General features: G+C 27.7%; 1 protein-coding gene across 1 annotated transcript; it reads left to right on the forward strand.

The window, feature by feature from the left end:
* The first annotated feature begins 4,531 nt into the window (after positions 1–4,531).
* Positions 4,532–5,563, forward strand: LOC145949356 (germin-like protein subfamily 1 member 7). Its single transcript, XM_083072402.1, has 2 exons — positions 4,532–4,791; positions 4,897–5,563. The coding sequence occupies exons 1-2, from the start codon at positions 4,680–4,682 to the stop codon at positions 5,445–5,447; spliced, it is 663 nt and encodes a 220-aa protein (XP_082928528.1). The 5' UTR covers positions 4,532–4,679; the 3' UTR covers positions 5,448–5,563.
* Positions 5,564–22,130: the final 16,567 nt, after the last annotated feature.

Here is a 22,130-nt window from a genome sequence, read left to right on the forward strand (position 1 = left end):
AAAATCACACACACATATATATATATATATATATATATATATATATATATATATATATATATATAATTTTAAAAAAACATCTAACTATTGTACTATCATATATTTACTAATGTAAGAGTTTTAAAGATTTAATAATCTCTTTTTAATGTTTGAAATATAAAGTTGTTTTTTAGTTTTGATTCGCTGAATTATTTTTACTGACCCCTATTTTTTTCTTCTTTCGTTTCATTTTAGCTTATGATGTTACCATTTCAATCATTATAATATTATAAATTTTTAGTATAAATATCTCATATCGAAAGATTTTATTTAAGTTCACATACTTTTTTAGTCATTATATTTTACTTATTTTATCTTTTCTTTTATAATTTTAAATAGACATTTTTAATTTTTAAACTGACCTTTTTTAATTATATTTAATCCTTGTAATTTAAGATAAGTCTTTTTAATTTTTATGGTTTGTAATTTTATTATTTTTTTAAATATTTATCATTAATTTTTCTTAAAACATTATTTTAGACACTTTGTGTCTCTTTCGTACTGTCACCTATGATACATATTGTTAAAATATATTTGTTATACTCTCACAAAATTAAAAACTTCTAAAACATCAACACAAAATATACTATATTATAAAAAAAAATTAACAAAAAGAACTAAAAGAATTTAAAAAAAAACTGTAAATATAGAAACTAAAAAAATTATTTCAAAGTATAAGGACTAAAAAGATTGAAAAAGATATAAAAATTAAAAATCTATTTTAAATTATAAAGATAAAAAGATAAAGTTAATAAAATTATAGAGAATAAAAATAATTTTAAATTTTTCTTTAAATCAATACTATTGGGCATGGAAAAAACTATACTTGTCAATTTAAACTAATTTTAATTAAAATTATGTCATCATAATAAGAATTAATATTATATAAGATGAAATAAAAAAAATATGATCTAAAACAAGAAAGACATTAAAAAGCAAGTAAACCAAAATAATTCTATATATAAATGCATAGAATCTACATACAGTTATGTTCCTATACTTTGCAATTGCAAAATAATAGTGGAATTGAGAATCCATCCTTTGGATATCATCATATCCCTCCTTTCTAAATCAATATCAGCGCCCAAATCTATAAGATGTAATGTCATATAAAATGACAAACTATGATGTTACTATTTTTTTTACCACTATAAAATTATAAACTTCTAATATATATCTATGATACTGGATGATTTTTATTTTAAATCAATATTATTTTGAAAACATCAGACTTGTCTTTTTAATTGCTGTTAATTGTATCATCATAAATAAAAACAAAGATTATATAAAATTGAATAAAAAATATATATGAACTAAAACGAGAAAGATATTTAAGGAAACAAAACCAAAGTAATCCAATATAAAAAAAACTATAATGTTATATATTTAAATTAAGACCCGAAGCAATTGCAGCAGGCGCTGTGCAAAGTGCAAAGTCAAAAGATATATATTTATTAGTGATGGTTCCAATTGAGACCCAATCCCTCAAAACATTTCCATATACCAAATCACGGGTAAATTTAGCAATTTTTGAGGGTTGTTCAAAACCTCAGGTAATACATTAACCATAGACAATTTACTAAGGGAAAGTCCAACTACAGGTAATGCACTTAATGGAGGTTAAAACCTCCGGTAAGGCCAAATATAACCCTCATTAAACCCATTATTTTTCATAGTGTCTCCAATTATTTCCCCTATCTACTAATGTTTATGTAAGATATGTATTTCTTGTCATTAAAAGAAAATCCAGGAAAGCTACGCAATAGATATGACTAGGTCCCGGAACTTCAATCCTCCCAAAACAAGCTTCCTAGTCTGAATTTCAAGAAAAGCCAAAAGGCGTTAGTGATCTAGAGGAGAAAAGGAATCATACAGAGAAATTTGGGAGAGAAAGGAGCTCACAGACCCAGAGTCGTTCTCTCTAAAACTTCTCTCTAAAAACTCATTCTCCTCAACTGCCCCCAACCCCTATTTATAGACATTTTGGAGTGGCCAAAACGGCCTGTACCGAAACTAGAACGGCCCGTTCTGCACTCCCTCAACACGTACAAAAACCACATGCAGAACGGCCCGTTCTGAAATCAGAACGGCCCGTTCTGAAATCAGAACGGGCCGTTATGGAACTCATCCAGAACGGCCCGTTCTTCCCTCTAGAACGGCCCGTTCTTCCCTCCAGAACGGCCCGTTCTCTATCCAGAACGGCCCGTTCTCCAACCAAAATGGCCCGTTCTCAACTACGATTTTCAGTTCAATTTAATAGCTTGGAAAGGCCCGTTCCAGATTGGGAACGACCCGTTCTGGGCTACTAAATCAGCTACATTTTTTTTAAACCCACTACGTTACATAAAGGATTACACTAATGTTATATTCTTGGTATAAATTGCGTTTGTATGGTGGAACTATGAGCTCAAAATAGTTTAAGCAAGAGACAATTGCAAAAATTCTATTAATAAAGTTGCAACACCTTTTAAGATTTGATGTTTCAACGATTGCACTTCATGGTACTTCACACAATGACACTTTACTTAACTTCTTATTGGTTAAAATCCTTCATCAATTAGAATACTCTGTGGGTAGCTTTTTTTGAGTGTCTAACTTCCTTTAGGAACAACAATTGTCCTCACAAATTAACATAAGACTTTTCAACGTGTTATTTTTGTCATCTCTAAATTATTCCAAGTCAAGCACGCTTAATTGTGAAGTACTTAAGTGATGAACTATTGAAAAATATATGCATTTTTTTAATATAGGTAGTACTAATTAATTTATTTAAATCATTCTTAATTTTACATGTACACTCTCACACCTATACAAATCTCTAAATCCCTCTTATTTTAGTATGTTCGGATTGTTACAAAAGCTGAGTATATAGTTGCATTAGTTACAATAGGAGATTTTGTCCAAACCAACAAGTTCATTATTTTGGTTCATTATTTTGGTGTCATTTTTGACATTGTAGACTTAATAGACCTTTATTATGATGACAATAGAGCAATCACGCAAGTTAAGGATGTTAGATCTTACTTAATGATCCCTGATCTATATTAAAATGCTTCCATCTCATACGATACGAGAATCGATAGAGGAGATGTTAAAGATTTGCAAATTACCCACTTAAGGAATAATATTTGGCTTAAATAACTTTTTAACCTATGTAAAATATTATTTTTTTATTTTAGTCCTTTCAAAAAAATTACTTTCGTCCCTATAATTTTTTTTTTTGTTTTATTTTTTTCTTGCCATTAGATTGACTGTTAAATTTAGTGGAAAAAAGTTTTAAAAAATTGTAGGGACTTGAGTAGAAAAATGAGAAAATTATAGAGATAAAAAAAAAGGACTAAAATGAAAGCAATTAAAATTTAGAAGGGTTAAAACAAAAATAACTAAAATTAAAATAATTAAAATACAAATAATCTTATTTTAAAAGGAATAAACTTATAATTAAGCTAAAGTTTTAAAGTATTAATTTGCACTTACAAAGAGTACTAAAAATCTTAATTTTTAGTGATCAACTAAAAGCATTAAATCGAAAATATAACAAATAAAGAATAATAAGAAGAAGAAAAATGTCAAAGATGTCACAATGAGTGATAATATACAAGCATGAAATAATAAAAAAAAAATGTAATTTATTAGAGATCTCAATGTCATGTAAAAAAAATGTTATTAATGTAATTTTGTTTATTTCATCTTAAATTTTTTTTATTATTTCTTGATCATATATTATGATCCGTTTTGCTCTCCCATCCTTTATTTATGTTTAGTTATTTATTTATTTATTTGTTATATTTACTTATTATACAATTGTATAGATTGTATCACTATATGACTTTATCTTGATAATTTGTTTTTTTAATCACCAATTGCATTTAATTTTTTAATATTTTGTTAATTTAAACATAAAAAAAATAAGTAATATACATGTAATTAATTCCATGTAGGACTCGGATTAAATCATAAAATGTGATGTCTTAATTAATTTCAGAGGTACTACACGGCTATTTACATTTTCCTTTCTGTTATCGCTCCGGGGAATTATTTAAATTATGGCCTGAAGCAATATTTGCAGCAGACTGCCTAAAGTCAATGGATATATTTTAACCGTTAATTCCGTTGTTCATATCTCGAAAACTTTTAAGAAACCAAGCAACACAAAAATTTTCATATTCTATCAACTACTTTTGATGACCAAGTTTAAACTTACAACAGTATAATAGGAAGCCAATAGAAGATGAGTTAGGATAAGAAGTAACATTTTAATTATAAACTATCATCGTCAACAGAAGTTTGAAAAAATTGATAGAAACTCTTAATTTGAACTTTGATTCAGTGTACGAACTTTACGTTATAAAATAATGTTAGGAATGGGTACAAAGTCAAGGTAATATATCAAAACACTTGCCATTTCTTTTTCTTGCGGAACATCTGCTTAATTAGTCTACTCTTTGATCAAGTACGCATTAGTTGTTAAGGAATGGTTCATCTCATCAAATAAAGAATTCATCAGGGAAAAGATGAACTGCAAACCAATTCAATGCTTCGTCATTATAAATAGCAAGCTTCACAAGAATCAAAATTCAATTCTCACAAGCGATTACATATATACAGCACAATCAATCATTCAAGACTAAGAGGAAAATATGAAAGTTGCTTACCTAATTGTTGCCATCTTGGCTTTGACATCCGTTGTCTCAGCCTATGACCCAAGTCCTCTGCAAGATTTTTGCGTGGCAGTAAAAGAAACTGATGGTGGTATGTACGAATTAACATTCCTCACAACTCATTCTCAGATTGTTAATTTCATGATACATATTATAATTGCTTTTTTAATTAAAACTTTTTCTTGTTAATTTGTAGTATTTGTGAATGGAAAGTTCTGCAAAGATCCCAAGTTTGTGAAAGCTGAAGATTTCTTCAAACACGTCGAACCTGGAAAAACTGACAATCCATTGGGTTCACAAGTGACTCCTGTGTTTGTTGATCAACTTCCAGGGCTAAACACACTTGGCATATCTTTGGCTCGCATAGATTTTGCACCAAAGGGTTTAAACCCTCCTCACACTCACCCTCGTGGCACAGAAATCCTTATAGTCCTTGAGGGAACTCTCTATGTTGGATTTGTGTCATCCAATCAAGATGGAAATCGTCTCTTTACTAAAGTGCTAAACAAGGGTGATGTCTTTGTATTCCCAATTGGTCTCATTCATTTCCAATTGAATGTGGGGTATGGAAATGCAGTTGCCATTGCTGGTCTCAGCAGTCAAAATCCAGGAACTATCACTATTGCAAATGCTTTATTTAAAGCTAACCCACCTATTTCTACAGAGGTTTTAACCAAAGCTTTCCAAGTCGACAAGAACACAATTGATTATCTGCTAAAACAGTCTTGGTATGACAACAACAACTAATTTGGGATTGTCAATCATTTTGATTGGATAAGTGTTTTCATCATCTCCAAATAATTATCATTGTAATAAATATGTTATAAGCGGGTTATATTGATATATTCTTCCTCTTTGTTGGATCTATTTGTTTAATAAATTGATCGATATATTGATTTAACATAAGAAATTCTTTTAGTTCCTTGTTCAATTTAACTTTTATAGGGTGTTGGAGTTCTTATTTATGCTGACACTAAAGAAATCGCGATAATAATCCATGGCCAAATTTGATATATGCTTGGTAGGATTCAAGGTTTTTCAAATAATTTGTCTTGTAGAAAGATGATTCCTTATCATGATTTGAAAAAAATAATAATCACTATGTCTTCTATGATCTTAAGTCCTTATTTTTTAGTCCTTCAAATATTTCAAATAAAAAAAATTAGTTTCTTTTTATTTTTGATAATTTTGATCATGAGTTTGTGCGTTGCTTATGAAAATCGATTAAGGTAGTTAATTGAATGAGAAAATAACATGAAAAATATTAAAATTGGTTGACACAAGTGTTAACAACTTATATCTCTTGATTAAATTGTTTAGGGTACGAATCTTGACTTTGGGTTTGGAATAGACTATATTAAAAAAAGAATACTTTATGAATGGTCATAATCTCTGACCGAGATTAATCATCACTTCTGATAGTAGATACTTCGTACTAATATTATGATTTCCTAAAAAACAGACAACATGAAAAATTGAACAAGATTTAATGCTATGTTATAAATAAAAATATGTAATCAAGTTTATATCAAGTCGAAAGCATCTATCTTCAAAACCAAAACCAAAACCAAAGGTCATCCCTATTCAGCCAATCCTCCAACTACGAATTCTCAATTTCTTGAGTTTCGGTCCCTACTCAATTTCTTCCAAGGCGTTTGTAGGGCTAGTACTCAATTCACCCAAATTTAACTAATTCATAGTCGAATTTGATTGATCACATCTTGACACCTCTATGGTCTTTCCAAAAGTTTGATCTAGAGCCTTTGTAAATTATTGATCAAAGAACTCCTTATGTCCTCTATCTCCCAACTTTACGATAGTCCCCAAAGTCTATATTTCATTTTCCTAATGACCCTTGTTGGTCGGAGCCTCCTTTTTAGGATTTGAATTAAACTACTTTTTGGTGTCTTCAACAAAGCTCCCTTCATTTTTGGTATCTATGTCATTGATCCACCCTAGCTAATGTGGATGGTTTTGATCATTTTGCCGATATGTATCTCCTCATTATAAACGATGATAGTATTTATCTTGTTTTTCACGTGAAATTTGACAACCCTTCTTAAAATTAATAATATTAAATTTTATAAAATTATATATTCAAAATATTAATTTATTATAAATGTTAATTATATAAAAAATATTTGTCATGTTTAATATAGTAAAAAAAATTATAATTTTATTATAAACTAATTTGATTAATAAATACATTGCAAGTCCTTGACAAGGATTAACTATATAATACTTTATCAATTTCATAAATTATAAATTAAAACAAAAAAGTTATAAGAAGAATACATTTATTTCAAGAATAAATTTATTTAGACTTATTCTATTCGATAACTCATATTTTACATCAAATTTCAAGGACCGTTGAATTTAAATATATTGATTCTACCCATCCTAATAAATATGCAGTGGCTGCAATAGCTATTTCTGCAAATGTAAATCAGGATCTACTACAGCCAGAAGATGATGCTTTAGTCTAGGTTCAACATCTAAATGCAGCAGGTGCTAATCTAGCTAAGGATCTACAGCCGATTTGCAACCAATTAGTTTGGTTCTGGATAAAACACAAGGTTCTCCTTGTGTTCATTAGATGGAATGCCACCACTTGAAGACATATTTGATGAGTATGTCCAACAAGATCTGGCTGTTTTTGAGTAGGCTGCTGATCCTATAGCTGACCTTCCGTTTCAGCCTATTATTTCTAAAAGCAACAAAAGGAAAAAGGCCTCAATTAGGGTCTGACCTAGAACTACTAGGAATAGCCCAAAAGAGTCTCATCCAACTAATCTACATGAAAACATTGTTATGAAATATTAGGAGCATTGCCTCCAAAGAATCACAAATTGTTCTTAAATCTTTATGCTTTAAGCTCAAACTAGATTTCTTTTTGTTGCACCTATGGCAACGCTTGCTGATACTTCTTCTTTAAGGCAAAATCTTAATCTCAATTTTTTACGGAGAACCATAGTCGACCTAAGAGTTTCATATGGTGCTTTTGTTCTAAATCTGCCAACCCTTTAATCATTTCAGTTACCGATCAATTTATTACCTTATCAGTTTCTCTCGGCATGCACACTACTAATTTTATTGTTTATTATGCTCTGTTTATAAAAAAAACAAAGAATTCTATGGTCTGATTTGGCTTCTGTTTAGGCTACCTATCCGAGTGAATGGATATGTGTAGGAGATTTTAATGAGATCATTAGTTCTAGTGAATATAAGGCCTCTTGTTGGAAATATTTTGTGAAAATATAGAAAAATTAGATCTTGCAGATAAATTAAAATTAAAATTGTAGATGAAAAACTATCATTAAATTAACATTAAAATTCATAGAAGAGGATGCCTATGTATAGGCTTACAATCAATTTAAAATTCCTAACAAATCTCATCTACTAACAACTCTACTTGATGAGATTATATTGAATAACTGAAAATAAAATATAATAAATAAAACTGTAACAATAACAAATATCTTATCTAAAATTTATTCAAAATTCAAAATTTAAATAAAGGAAAATCTCATAAATCTAACACTCCTCCTTGAGATTTGCCATGAATATCACAAATTTTAGTTTCATGAACTCCAAAAATTGAGTTTTGAAATGCCATGTCATCAAGTTGTTGCACATCAATTTCTTGACCCATATCATTGTCTTCATAGTCATTCAATCTAACTCCTCCTCTTGTCTTTGAATACCATTTGTTGGAATTTGTCATATCAAATACATCATGCATAAAAGTGTGACCAAATCTTCCATGCCAAACATTACTCTCATCAATTTTAGCAATAAAATCATGATCTTCAACCAAATCAAATTTCAAATAAAAACTGTTTTTGGTCATCTCAATTTTTGCAATTTCTAAACCATGTTCATCCATAATAAAACAATAATTCTCTTTAAAAGAGACTTCATAACCATTCCTTAGCATTTGTGCAACACTAAGAACATTTTGATCCAATTTTGGTATGTAGAGAACATCTTTAACAATTATCATACCTTTCTTGGTTGCAATAGAAATTGTACCTTTTCCATTGGCTTGTACAATTTCACCATTTCCCATCTTGACTTTTGGCTTAATTGATTTGTCAATGGAGGTAAAAAATGATAAATATTTAATCATGTGACTAGTGCAACCACTGTCAATGAGCCAAGTATTCACTTCATGTGAATTGAATTCTTGAGATGCCATAAATAAATATTCATCTTCATCATCATTTTTTTCTTCAATCACATTTGCCTGTTTTTCTGGTTGTTGTTCAGGCTGATTCTTCTTTAATCTGCAATACTTGTCACTGTGACCATTTTTATTGCAAAAATTACAGTGAAAAAGTGGTTTATCTTTAAACCAACAATCTTCTTTAGAATGGTTGGTTCTTTGGCAATGAAAACAAGGCAAAAAATTTCCTTTTTTTGAAGAACCTTCATCTTTTCCTTTATTCTTATTGAAAGTTCCTGACTTTCCAAAATTCCTTCCATTGTGCTTTGCTCGAAAGGCACCTTCAACAGCTTCATCACTTCTAATGGAGACTCTTTGCTCTTGTGCGTGAAGCTTGCTGGTCAATTCAGTAATTGTGAGAGTTTGCAAATCACAAGACTCTTCAATTGTAGAAATCTTGGCTTCAAATCTTTCGGGTACCGAAACCATGATTTTTTCGACAACCTTTTGATCTGTAAATGATGTTTCACCAAGAAGTCGCATTTGGTTCACAACATCCATTAATCTGCCAGAATAATCTTTAACAGATTCATTATCCTTCATCTTCATCAATTCAAATTCTCTCTTCAATATGAGAAGCCTAACAGATTTAACTCTGCTACTGCCTTCAAATTCATCTTGAATCTTGTCCCACACCTGTTTAGGTGTTTCTAAGTCCATGATTTTAGTAAAAATATGATCTGCAAGTCCTGCATGTAGGCAAGTGATGGCTTTATCTTTCTTCAGCTTCTCCTCCTCATAAGCTTTGATTTGTGCAATGGTTGGATTTTCTCTCAATGGTGGTGGATCAGCTTCAGAAATTACAACATTCCATAAACCTTGAGATCTTAAAACAAATTTCATCTTGACGGCCCAAATATGATAATTTTCACCATTAAACATTGGAATTGCTGGTGAATTGGTGGAAGTAGACATCCTTGCACCAAAAATTGTTTGAACAATAAATCACTCAATTTAGTGTTTGCACTCAACCTCAATGTGTTTAGCGCTCAATAAATTTTTTCCTCACAGCCCGTAAGAAGCAAGCTCTGATACCACTTGTTGGAAATATTTTGTGAAAATATAGAAAAATTGGATCTTGCAGATAAATTAAAATTAAAATTGAAGATGAAAAACTATCATTAAATTAACATTAAAATTCATAGAAGAGGATGCCTATGTATAGGCTTACAATCAATTTAAAATTCCTAACAAATCTCATCTACTAACAACTCTACTTGATGAGATTATATTGAATAACTGAAAATAAAATATAATAAATAAAACTGTAACAATAACAAATATCTTATCTAAAATTTATTCAAAATTCAAAATTTAAATAAAGGAAAATCTCATAAATCTAACAAGGTCAGCCTTATCAGTCATCTATGCATGACTTTGCTGCATAAGATGATTATTGTTAATTGTCAAATCACTCTTGTACCCGTCCTCTTTTTACTTGGAATAACAATAGAATTGGCTCGGATAGGATTGACAAGTGATAAAATAGATTCATGTGTAATCACCTATTCATCTCCCAATGGCAGCATGTCTTTGGTCATGTATTGCCTAGGCTTAGATCTAATCACCAGGTGATACCCATGCACACTCTTTTAAATTTTTGTCTATGTGGTTACAACATCCTGGGTGTAAAGATGTTGTTGTTAATACTTGGAATTTAGATGCTCATCGTAGTCTTATGCAAATTTTAAATCCAAAGCTCAAAAATGTTAAATATCACATTAAGTAATGGAATAGGAATAGCTTTGGAAATATACATGAGGCTGTTAAAGCTGCAACCTCCACCTTAGATAATATCCAAACATTGATTTCCACTTTTGGTTATTTTGACACCTTGACAAAACAAGAACAACAAGCCATGGTAGGTCTAGAATTTGCCTTTTTTGGTGAAGAATCCTTCTGGAAACAGAAACCTAAAGTTAAATGGTTGACTGATGGTGACAGGAATACAATATTCTTTCATAGGAAGGTTAAGTTGAGAGTTGTTATTAATCATATTTCCTTCTTAAGGAAAGGAGATTTAATACTATCTAATCCAACTGATATTCATACTCATGTTTTGGATAATTTTAAATCAATCTTTTTTCTAATAATGTCCATGTTGTTGATTGTTCAAAATTTTTAAAGGTCATTCCTATATCCATTACTCAATTTGATAACTTTAGACTTACTATACTCTCCCATCTATTGTGGAGGTTAAAAGTGTTGTTTTTAATCTCTCTCCCAATAGCTCCCCTAGCCTAGATGGTTTTCCAAGATTTTTTTTTTTCAAAATTTTAATTTGGGACACCATTTTATTGGATGTCTATAATTTTGTCCTTCGGGTTTTTTAATATGGTTGGATCATTCCTCATTCCTCATTTTTCCTTTGTAGTAGAGGTGTTAGGTATAGGGTCACCCTTTATCCCTTTTTCTTTTTTGTATTATAGAGGAGGTACTTAGTAGGGCCTTGTCTACCATGACTAACTTTGGTAAATTTCTAGGTTTGAGGGTGCTAATCAGGTCCGTTTTCCAACTCATACTTTATATGTTGATGATATTATGATTCTTTGTAAATGCTCACTTCAAAATCTATCCAATATTATGGACCTAATCCTTTTTTTTTTTATCTTGGGATGCCTATTTTCTAAACCCAAAAAATAGTTTTTATTACCTATTGCTACTAAAATAAAATCAAAACTTGCCATGTGGAAAGGTGTACTTCTTTCATATATGGGATGTGTTTTACATGTGAAATTTATTTTGCATAAAGTCGTATTTCTTTGATTAATAAAATTTAAAAAGTTTATAGATCCCAGGGAGTTTATAGATCCATAATAGACATATAGAAATTATATAGTGTCAAATAACACCAAAAGTATTGGTTTCAGAAGATGAAAATGTCTAATGTTTTTTTCCCGATAAACTAATTGGATTCTTGCAAACCGAACGAGCTAGGCATGCCTTAGAATCTCTTTTTAATAACTATTGTACTATCATATATTGTACTATCATACATTTATTGATATACAAGTTTTAAAGATTAAATCTCTTTTTAATATTTGAAATATAAAGTAATTATTGTTTTAATTTGCTAAATTATTTTTCCTATTCAAATCTCTATATTTTTTATCTTTGTTTCATTTTAGCCTATGATGTTACCATTTCAATCATGATAAAATCATAATTTTTTTAATATAAATCTCTCATTTTGGAAGATTTTATATAAATTAGTATTATTTGAAAAATAGCTTATTTGTCATTTAACCAATTTTAATTAATTATGTCATCAAAATAAGATCTAAACTTATATAAAATGAAATAAAAAAAAATGAAGTAAAACAAGAATGAAATCTAATAGCAAGTAAACCAAAATTATCCTATAATATATGTAGCAACCTCATTCGCCATGGGATAACAAAATAATTTTTTTTAATAAATATGGAGTCGTCATCAATGTTTATATTTAAAAAAAATATTAAAAAAACTACAAAATAGAAAATAGTCTATGAAAATCAAATGTTGAGTTCAGGAATCGATTACGTGTAAGGAAGGTATTAGTACCTTATAAACGTTTGTCCTAAGACGAACCTTTAATTAATTAAACAAATTATGTATAACTTATAAAATATTTATAACAATCAAATGTATTTTATTTAACTAGTGTGTTTATTTTATAAAATTAAAATTATTATTATTATAAAAAGGAAAGATAATATTATGTATATATGTTTTTTTTTTGGCTCGACAGGAGAGACGTCCTACTCCGATGTATTTCCATGCAAAATAGAGAATCAGAATCACTTAGTTCTTTTAAAAAAGTTTTTGATAATAATTTTAAAAAAATTATTTCTTAATTTAATTTAAGATTTCTGAGTTATCTCAACTCATACATCTTAAAATATAAAATTGACAAAAATGTACACCAAAGTCAACATTTAATTTTGATTGTAATTATTGTTATTATATTTACTCGTGGCGTCAAATTATCAATTCTTAATAAATTTGTTACAATGCCTTTTAGTATTTAGTATAATGTTATGACAATATTTTTAACACTTATAAATTGTATTTTGGTTAATTTGGGAAAGGTAATTAATAAGTTGTCGCAACTTATATCTTTAAACTCTAGGATTACAAGAATGTTATATTCAAGTAATTTTTATTCGATGTTATAATTTTGAATTATTTTCTTAATGGATTATAAAATTTGACTTAAAATAAAGAACATAATTTATATCATATATTATTTTTGAGGATCTTAAGACTATCACGTTGTCACAATGTGTGTCTCAATAATTTTAGAGTTCAAAAATACGTCACGTCTAATTAATCTCCTCCTTTTTATCGAAAATAATTAACCTAATAAAGGTGAAAACTAGATATTTTTAATCTGTTGATATATTAAATCTTGTTAAAACAATTAATTAAATACTAATTATTATTAATTTGTATCTTGAATTAATGAATATACAAAATAAATGTATTTTAGTCATTACTATTACCTAATTATCTTAATATGTCATATGTAAGGAGAGAGATAATTTAAATGAGGTCATGCATATGAAGAATGGCAAAATGAAAAGTTGTAATGTACTAGAGACTCACGCTTTCTCTCGGTTAATATTTAAATGTATGACAAGGGGTGATTTTCACTTACTACATCTAATAAGAAGGAAAAGAAAAGATGAGGAACTCTAGGAGGTAATAATACATTGAAGCAAGATTGTGTGTAGAAACATATAAGAAACAGTTTTAAAATAACTTACTACAACCACATATGCTTCAAGCTTTAAATTATTATGTTAAAGAAAAATAAGGAAAATCATTTATGAAAGGAAGGTTACATCCAGAAACAATATTTTATCAAACATAAACTTATAAAAGAAGAAGATAAATATTGCATAGTTTTACTAATTAGCATGAAAAAAAGGGAAAAGTCATACCTGTACCGCGTGAACTTAGTATTTGTGAGAAGATATTGAATGAGTGAGGGATCCTAATCCGTGAAGTGAAGAAATAATGATGTTTTGTCTTTTCACTCTTTCTGCAGTTGTTTTTTGCGGTGGCGGTGGATAATAATGCTTATTGAATCATGTATATAACATATAGAGTGGCGTCGCTAACAATTGCATATAACGGGTAGCAGTAGCACTTTCCAGAGGTTAATAATTTCTTAGAGTTCAAGTCCTAACTTAACATAAGTGTAATGGAGACTTGTAAGAAAAATTATGAATATTGAATGCTATAAAAATTATATATTTTTATTATATAATTGAATTATATATATATATATATAATATTTATCATGTAGAATATTATAAAAAAAAATACTAATTTTGCTATAAATTAATTTCATTAACAAATACAATGCAAGTCCTCAACAAGACTCGGTCAATATTAAAAGTAAAAGTGTACTTCCTTTTTTTTTCTTTGAATAAGACATCAACGGTAATAAAGCTCAAACTCTAAATCTAGCCAAACACTTAATTGCTAGGTCAAACGTAAATCAATAAATATTACCTATATAATACATGATCAATTTTATTTTAACAAAAACATAAATCATAAATTCAAATAAAAAAACAAAAAACCACACACACACACACTATATATATATATAAAGAACATCTAACTATTAAGAGTTTTAAAGATGCAATGTCTTTAATGTTTGAAATATAAAGTTTTTTTTTTGTTTTGATTCGCTGAATTATTTTTTCCTGTATAGATCGATCCCTATATTTTTTTTATTCGTTTCATTTTAGCTTATGATGTTACCATTTCAATAATTATAATATTATAATTTTTTAATATAAATATCTCATATATTGGGAGATTTTATTTAGTTCATATTCTTTTTTAGTCTTATCTTTTACTTATTTTTTTTTAGTTCTTATAATTTTAAATAGAATTTTTAGTTTTTAAATTTATCTTTTATAATTATTTTTAGTTCTTGTAATTTAAGATAAGTATTTTTAATCTTTATGTTTGTAATTTTATTAAATTTTTTTAGTATCTATCATTATTTTTTTTTATAATGTTGTCTCTCGACATTTTGTGTCCTTTTCATACTCTCACCTATTATACTCATTATTAAGTCACATTTTTTATACTCTCACAAAATTAAAGACTTCTAAAACATTAACACAAAATATACTATATTACAATTTTTTTTAACAAAATGGACTAAATCACTAGTACAAAAGAGACATTTTACGTCAAAAAAAAGTCTGACGTCAATGCGGGAGACGTAAATTTACGTCGAGTGTTTTAGCCGACGTAAAATTACGTTAGACATTCTCCACGTCCGACGTAAAATAGTTGACAGACAAAAAAAAATCTCAATCCGTGAACACGTCCAAAAAATACCCAAATACTTCAATACAATCGGAGAGATAGGTTCAAAATTAAAAATGGGTTTTATCATTGTTGTTATCGTCGCTCACCGTGACCGAAAAGCACCCAAAAGTCTCATACCACCATTTTCGGAAATCGCTAGAGAAAAACCCTAACAATGTATCCTCCAACCCAATCCAATCGCTGCCACCGTCGTCATCGTTCATCGTGACCGGAAACACTCAGGTTGCGTACAAACTCTTCGTTCACTGTGACGAATGGATGTCGCTTGAACTTTCTGCACTTAAAAAACCCTCGCGCGTGCGACGAAATGAATTAGGGGAAGGGGATATAACAAGGTTTTTACGTTGAACACCATGAGGTCTGACGTAAAATTTGAAATCTACGTCAAGTCTCCTTGTAGTCCGACGTAGATTAGACTTTTTACGTCGAACCTCGTGATGTCTGACATAAAAAACTTGGATATAATTTCAAAAATGTCACCGCATTTTTTTTACGTCTAATTTTTCGTTTTTCAACGAGAATACAGTGACGTAAAAAACATATATTTGTACTAGTGAATGGATTAAAAAAACTGTAAATGTAGAAATTGAAAAATCTATTTTAAAGTATAGAGACTTAAAAAGATTAAAAAAGATATAAAGATTAAAAAATTATTTTAAATTATAAAGATAAAAAGATAAAGTTAATAAAATTAGAGAAAATAAAAATATATTTTAAACTTTTATTTAAATCAATATTATTGGGCATGGAAAACACTATACTTGTCCTTTAAACTAATTTTAATTAAAATTATGTCATCATAATAAGAATTAATATTATATAAGATGAAATTATATATATATATATATATATATATATGACCTAAAACAAGAAAGGCATTTAAAAGCAAGTAAACCAAAATAATTCTATATATATAAATGCATAGAATCTCCATAGACTTATGTTCCTATATTTTACAATTGCAAAATAATAGCGGAATTGAGAATCCATCCTTTGGATGTCATCATATCCCTCCATTCTAAATCAATATCAGAACCCAAATTCATAATATGTAATGTCATATAAAATCACAAACTATGATGTTACCATTTTTTTTACCGCTATAAAATTATAAACTTCTAATATATATCTATGGTATTGGATGATTTTTATTTTAAATCAATATTATTCTTAAAACATCACACTTGTCTTTTTAATTTCTATTGTATCTGTAGGGCCCGATAGTTCACTTGTTACTCCACCATAGTATGTATCTGTAGGGCCAGATAGTTTTCCACCATAGTATGATATTGTCCGCTTGCGGGCTAGTCTCTACGGGATCTCTTCTCCATCGCGAGGCACAACACTTAGGGTCTTCCCGCATCAAACCCAGCCGAACTGTTGGCTCTGATACCACTTTTAGGGCCCGATAGTTCACCTGTTACTCCACCATAGTATGATATTGTCCGCTTTGGGCTAGGCCCGCACGATTTTGTTTTTGGGCTCCTTCCCAAAAGGCCTCATACTATATGAAATGGTGGACACCTTTATAAACTAGCCAATATTCCTTCATTATACAGATGTGGGACTTGAGATGAATCCCAACAGTATCATCATAAATAAGAACAAAAATTATATAAAATTGAATAAAAAATATATATGAACTAAAACGAGAAAGATATTTAAGAGAAACAAAACCAAAGTAATCCTATATATATATATAATAAAAATAAATAAATAAAATAAAATAAAAATAAAATAAAATAAAATAAAAAACCTATAATGTTATATATTTAAATTAAGACCCGAAGCAATTGCAGCAGGCGCTGTGCAAAGTGCAAAGTGCAAAGTGCAAAGTCAAAAGATATATATTTATTAGTGATGGTTCCAATTGAAACCCAATCCCTCAAAACATTTCCATATACCAAATCACGGGTAAATTTAGAAATTTTTGAGGGTTGTTCAAAACTTCAGGTAATACATTAACCATAGACAATTTACTAAGGGAAAGTTCAACTACAGGTAATGCACTTAATGGAGGTTAAAACCTCTGGTAAGGCCAAATATAACCCTCATTAAACCCATTATTTTTCATAGTGTCTCCAATTATTTCCCCTATCCTTATGTAAGATATGTATTTCTTGTCATTAAAAAAAATCCATGTCATTAAAAAAAAAATCCAGGAAAGCTACACAATAGATATGACTAGGTCCTCGATCGATCCTTTTGCAAATCACCCTGGGTCGATCCTTATGCTAAAAAGGGAATTACACAATCAAGTAAGAAAATATAATCCCAATGAAACATGGAGAAATTCATGCCTAGTTCAATTTCTGGATTATAGTACATAATTCAACAAGAAAGTTGGAGTCATGTTAGTCAAATCCCTAACATTAGGCTAGATTTTACTTTTACTTGTATATATTAGCTAGAGAAGAAGGGAAAAAAATGATCTTCCTACAAACCAAGGAAAAAAAAAAACCTTCCTACAAATTAAGGGTGTGCAAAAAATCCAAATTGATCCAAACTGATCCACAACTGATCCGATCCACATTGAAAAATCCGATCCATTTTAAAAAAAAATCCAAACCGATCCACTTTATAAAATCGGTTCAAATATCCGATCCATTTTTACAAAATAGATTGGTTTGGTTCGGCTCGATTTTTTTAAAAAACCGATCCATATATGAGTAAAAAATGGATAACCGCACCGCACCGAACCGATCTAATTTCAAAAAAATCGATCCATATTTTAAAAAAATCAAACTGATCCACTTTATAAAAAATGGATCGGTTAACCAATCCACTTTTATAAAACGATTTGGTTTGATTTAGTTCGGATTTTTCAAAAAAACTGATCCATGAACACCTTTACTACAAATCAATAAAAAAGTTCACAATGACCGAGGTTAAAGTTTAATGATTCCTTAGAGTTCAAGTCTAAACTTACCTCTGGTGGGAGTTTGTAAGAAAAATTATGTATATTGAATATTATAAAAATTATATATTTAAAATGTTTATTTATTAAATAATTTAATTGTATAAAAAATATTTATTATGTACAATATTGTACAAATAAAATACTATTTTTTTTATAAAATTATTTGATTAACAAATATGACACAAGTCCTCAATAAAACTTGGTCAAATTCAAAATAAAAGCATATATCTTTTTATTTATTTATTTATGAATAAGATATCAACGATAATAATATAGATCAAATTCTAACTCTCATTAGTCTAATCAAACACTTAATTACTAAGCAAAACGTATCTCAACAAAAATTACATATATAATAGTTGATCGATTTATTTTAACAAAAACATAAATTATAAATTAAAATAAAAAAAATCACACACATATATATATATATATATATATATATATATATATATATATATAACTATTGTACTATCATATATTTACTAATGTAAGAGTTTTAAAGATTTAATCTCTTTTTAATGTTTGAAATATAAAGTTGTTTTTTTTATTTTGATTCGCTGAATTATTTTTACTGACCCCTATTTTTTTCTTCTTTCGTTTCATTTTAGTTGATGTTACCATTTCAATCATTATAATATTATAAATTTTTAATATAAATATCTCATATCGAAAGATTTTATTTAAGTTCACATACTATTTTAGTCATTATATTTTACTTATTTTATCTTTTCTTATAATTTTAAATAGACATTTTTAATTTTTAAACTGATCTTTTTTAATTATATTTAATCCTTGTAATTTAAGATAAGCCTTTTTAATTTTTATGGTTTGTAATTTTATTATTTTTTAATATTTATCATTAATTTTTTTTAAAACATTGTTTTAGACACTTTGTGTCACCTATGATACATATTGCTAAGATACATTTTTTATATTCTCAGAAAATTAGAAACTTCTAAAACATCAACCCAAAATATATTATATTATAAAAAAATATTAACAAAAAGAACTAAAAGAATTAAAAAAAAAACTGTAAATATAGAAACTAAAAAAATTATTTCAAAGTATAGGGACTAAAAAGATTGAAAAAGATATAAAAATTAAAAAAATCTATTTTAAATTATAAAGAAAAAAAGATAAAGTTAATAAAATTATAGAAAATAAAAATATATTTTAAATTTTTCTTTAAATCAATACTATTGGGCATGGAAAAAACTATACTGGTCAATTTAAACTAATTTTAATTAAAATTATGTCATCATAATAAGAATTAATATTATATAAGATGAAATAAATAAAAAAATATGACCTAAAAGAAGAAAGACATTTAAAAGCAAGTAAACCAAAATAATTCTATATATAAATGCATAGAATCTACCTAGAGTTATGTTCCTATACTTTGCAATTGCAAAATAATAGTGGAATTGAGAATCCATCCTTTTAAATATCATCATATCTCTCCTTTCTAAATCAATATCAGCGCCCAAATTTATAAGATGTAATGTCATATAAAATGACAAACTATGATGTTACCATTTTTTTTACCGCTATAAAATTATAAACTTCTAATATATATATATATATGATATTGGATGATTTTTATTTTAAATCAATATTATTTTGAAAACATCAGACTTGTCTTTTTAATTGCTGTTAATTGTATCATCATAAATAAGAACAAAGATTATATAAAATTGAATAAAAGATATATATGAACTAAAACGAGAAAGATATTAAGTGAAACAAAACCAAAGTAATTCAATAAAAAAAAACTATAATGTTATATATTTAAATTATGACCTGAAGCAATTGCAGAGGCGCTGTGCAAAGTGCAAAGTCAAAAGATATATATTTATTAGTGATGGTTCCAATTGAGACCCAATCCCTCAAAACATTTCCATATACCAAATCACGGGTAAATTTAGCAATTTTTGAGAGTTGTTCAAAACCTCAGGTAATACATTAACCATAGACAATTTACTAAGGGAAAGTCCAACTACAGGTAATGCACTTAATGGAGGTTAAAACCTCTGGTAAGGCCAAATATAAACCTCATTAAACCTATTATTTTTCATAGTGTCTCCAATTATTTCCCCTATCCTTATGTAAGATATGTATTTCTTGTCATTAAAAAAAATCCATGTCATTAAAAAAAAATCCAGGAAAGCTACACAATAGATATGACTAGGTCCTCGATCGATCCTTTTGCAAATCACCCTGGGTCGATCTTTATGCTAAACAAGGAATTACACAATCAAGTAAGAAAATATAATCCCAATGAAACATGGAAAAATTCATGCCTAGTTCAATTTCTGGATTATAGTACATAATTCAACAAGAAAGTTGGAGTCATGTTAGTCAAATCCCTAACATTAGGCTAGATTTTACTTTTACTTGTATATATTAGCTAGAGAAGAAGGGAAAAAAATGATCTTCCTACAAACCAAGGAAAAAAAAAACCTTCCTACAAATTAAGGGTTTGCAAAAAATCCAAATTGATCCGAACTGATCCACAACTGATCCGATCCACATTGAAAAATCCGATCCATTTTAAAAAAAAAATCCAAACTGATCCACTTTATAAAACTGGTTCAAATATACGATCCATTTTTACAAAATAGATTGGTTTGGTTCGGCTCGATTTTTTTAAAAAACCGATCCATATATGAGTAAAAAATGGATAACCGCACCACACCGAACCGATCTAATTTCAAAAAAACCGATCCATATTTTAAAAAAATCAAACTGATCCACTTTATAAAAAATGGATCGGTTAACCAATCCACTTTTATAAAACGATTTAGTTTGATTTAATTCGGATTTTTCAAAAAAACTGATCCATGAACATCTTTACTACAAATCAATAAAAAAGTCCACAATGACCCAGGTTAAAGTTTAATGATTCTTTAGAATTCAAGTCTAAACTTACGTCTGGTGGGAGTTTGTAAGAAAAATTATATATATTGAATATTATAAAAATTATATATTTAAAATGTTTATTTATTAAATAATTTAATTGTATAAAAAATATTTATTATGTACAATATTGTACAAATAAAATACTATTTTTTTTATAAAATTATTTGATTAACTATGACACAAGTCCTCAATAAAACTTGGTCAAATTCAAAATAAAAGCATATATCTTTTTATTTATTTATGAATAAGATATCAACGATAATAATATAGATCAAATTCTAACTCTCGTTAGTCTAATCAAACACTTAATTACTAAGCAAAACGTATCTCAACAAAAATTACATATATAATAGTTGATCGATTTATTTTAACAAAAACATAAATTATAAATTACAATAAAAAAAATCACACACATATATATATATATATATTGTACTATCATATATTTACTGATGTAAGAGTTTTAAAGATTTAATATCTTTTTAATGTTTGAAATATAAAGTTGTTTTTTTGTTTTGATTCGCTGAATTATTTTTACAGACCCCTATTTTTTCTTCTTTCGTTTCATTTTAGCTGATGTTACCATTTCAATCATTATAATATTATAAATTTTTAATATAAATATCTCATATCGAAATATTTTATTTAAGTTCACATATTTTTTAATTAGTCATTATATTTTACTTATTTAATCTTTTCTTATAATTTTAAATAGACATTTTTAATTTTTAAACTGATCTTTTTAATTATATTTAATCCTTGTAATTTAAGATAAGCCTTTTTAATTTTTATAGTTTGTAATTTTTTTTTTTAATATTTATCATTATTTTTTTTTAAAACATTGTTTTAGACACTTTGTGTCTCTTTCCTACTCTCACCTATGATACATATTGCTAAGATACATTTTTTATACTCTTAGAAAATTAAAAACTTCTAAAACATCAACCCAAAATATATTATATTATAAAAAAATATTAACAAAAAGAACTAAAAGAATTAAAAAAAAACTGTAAATATGGAAACT

The sequence above is a fragment of the Cajanus cajan genome, chromosome 4 (genome assembly GCF_000230855.2).
Source record: "Cajanus cajan strain Asha chromosome 4, NIPB_CcT2T_4, whole genome shotgun sequence".
In the NCBI taxonomy this organism is placed as follows: Eukaryota; Viridiplantae; Streptophyta; class Magnoliopsida; order Fabales; family Fabaceae; genus Cajanus; species Cajanus cajan.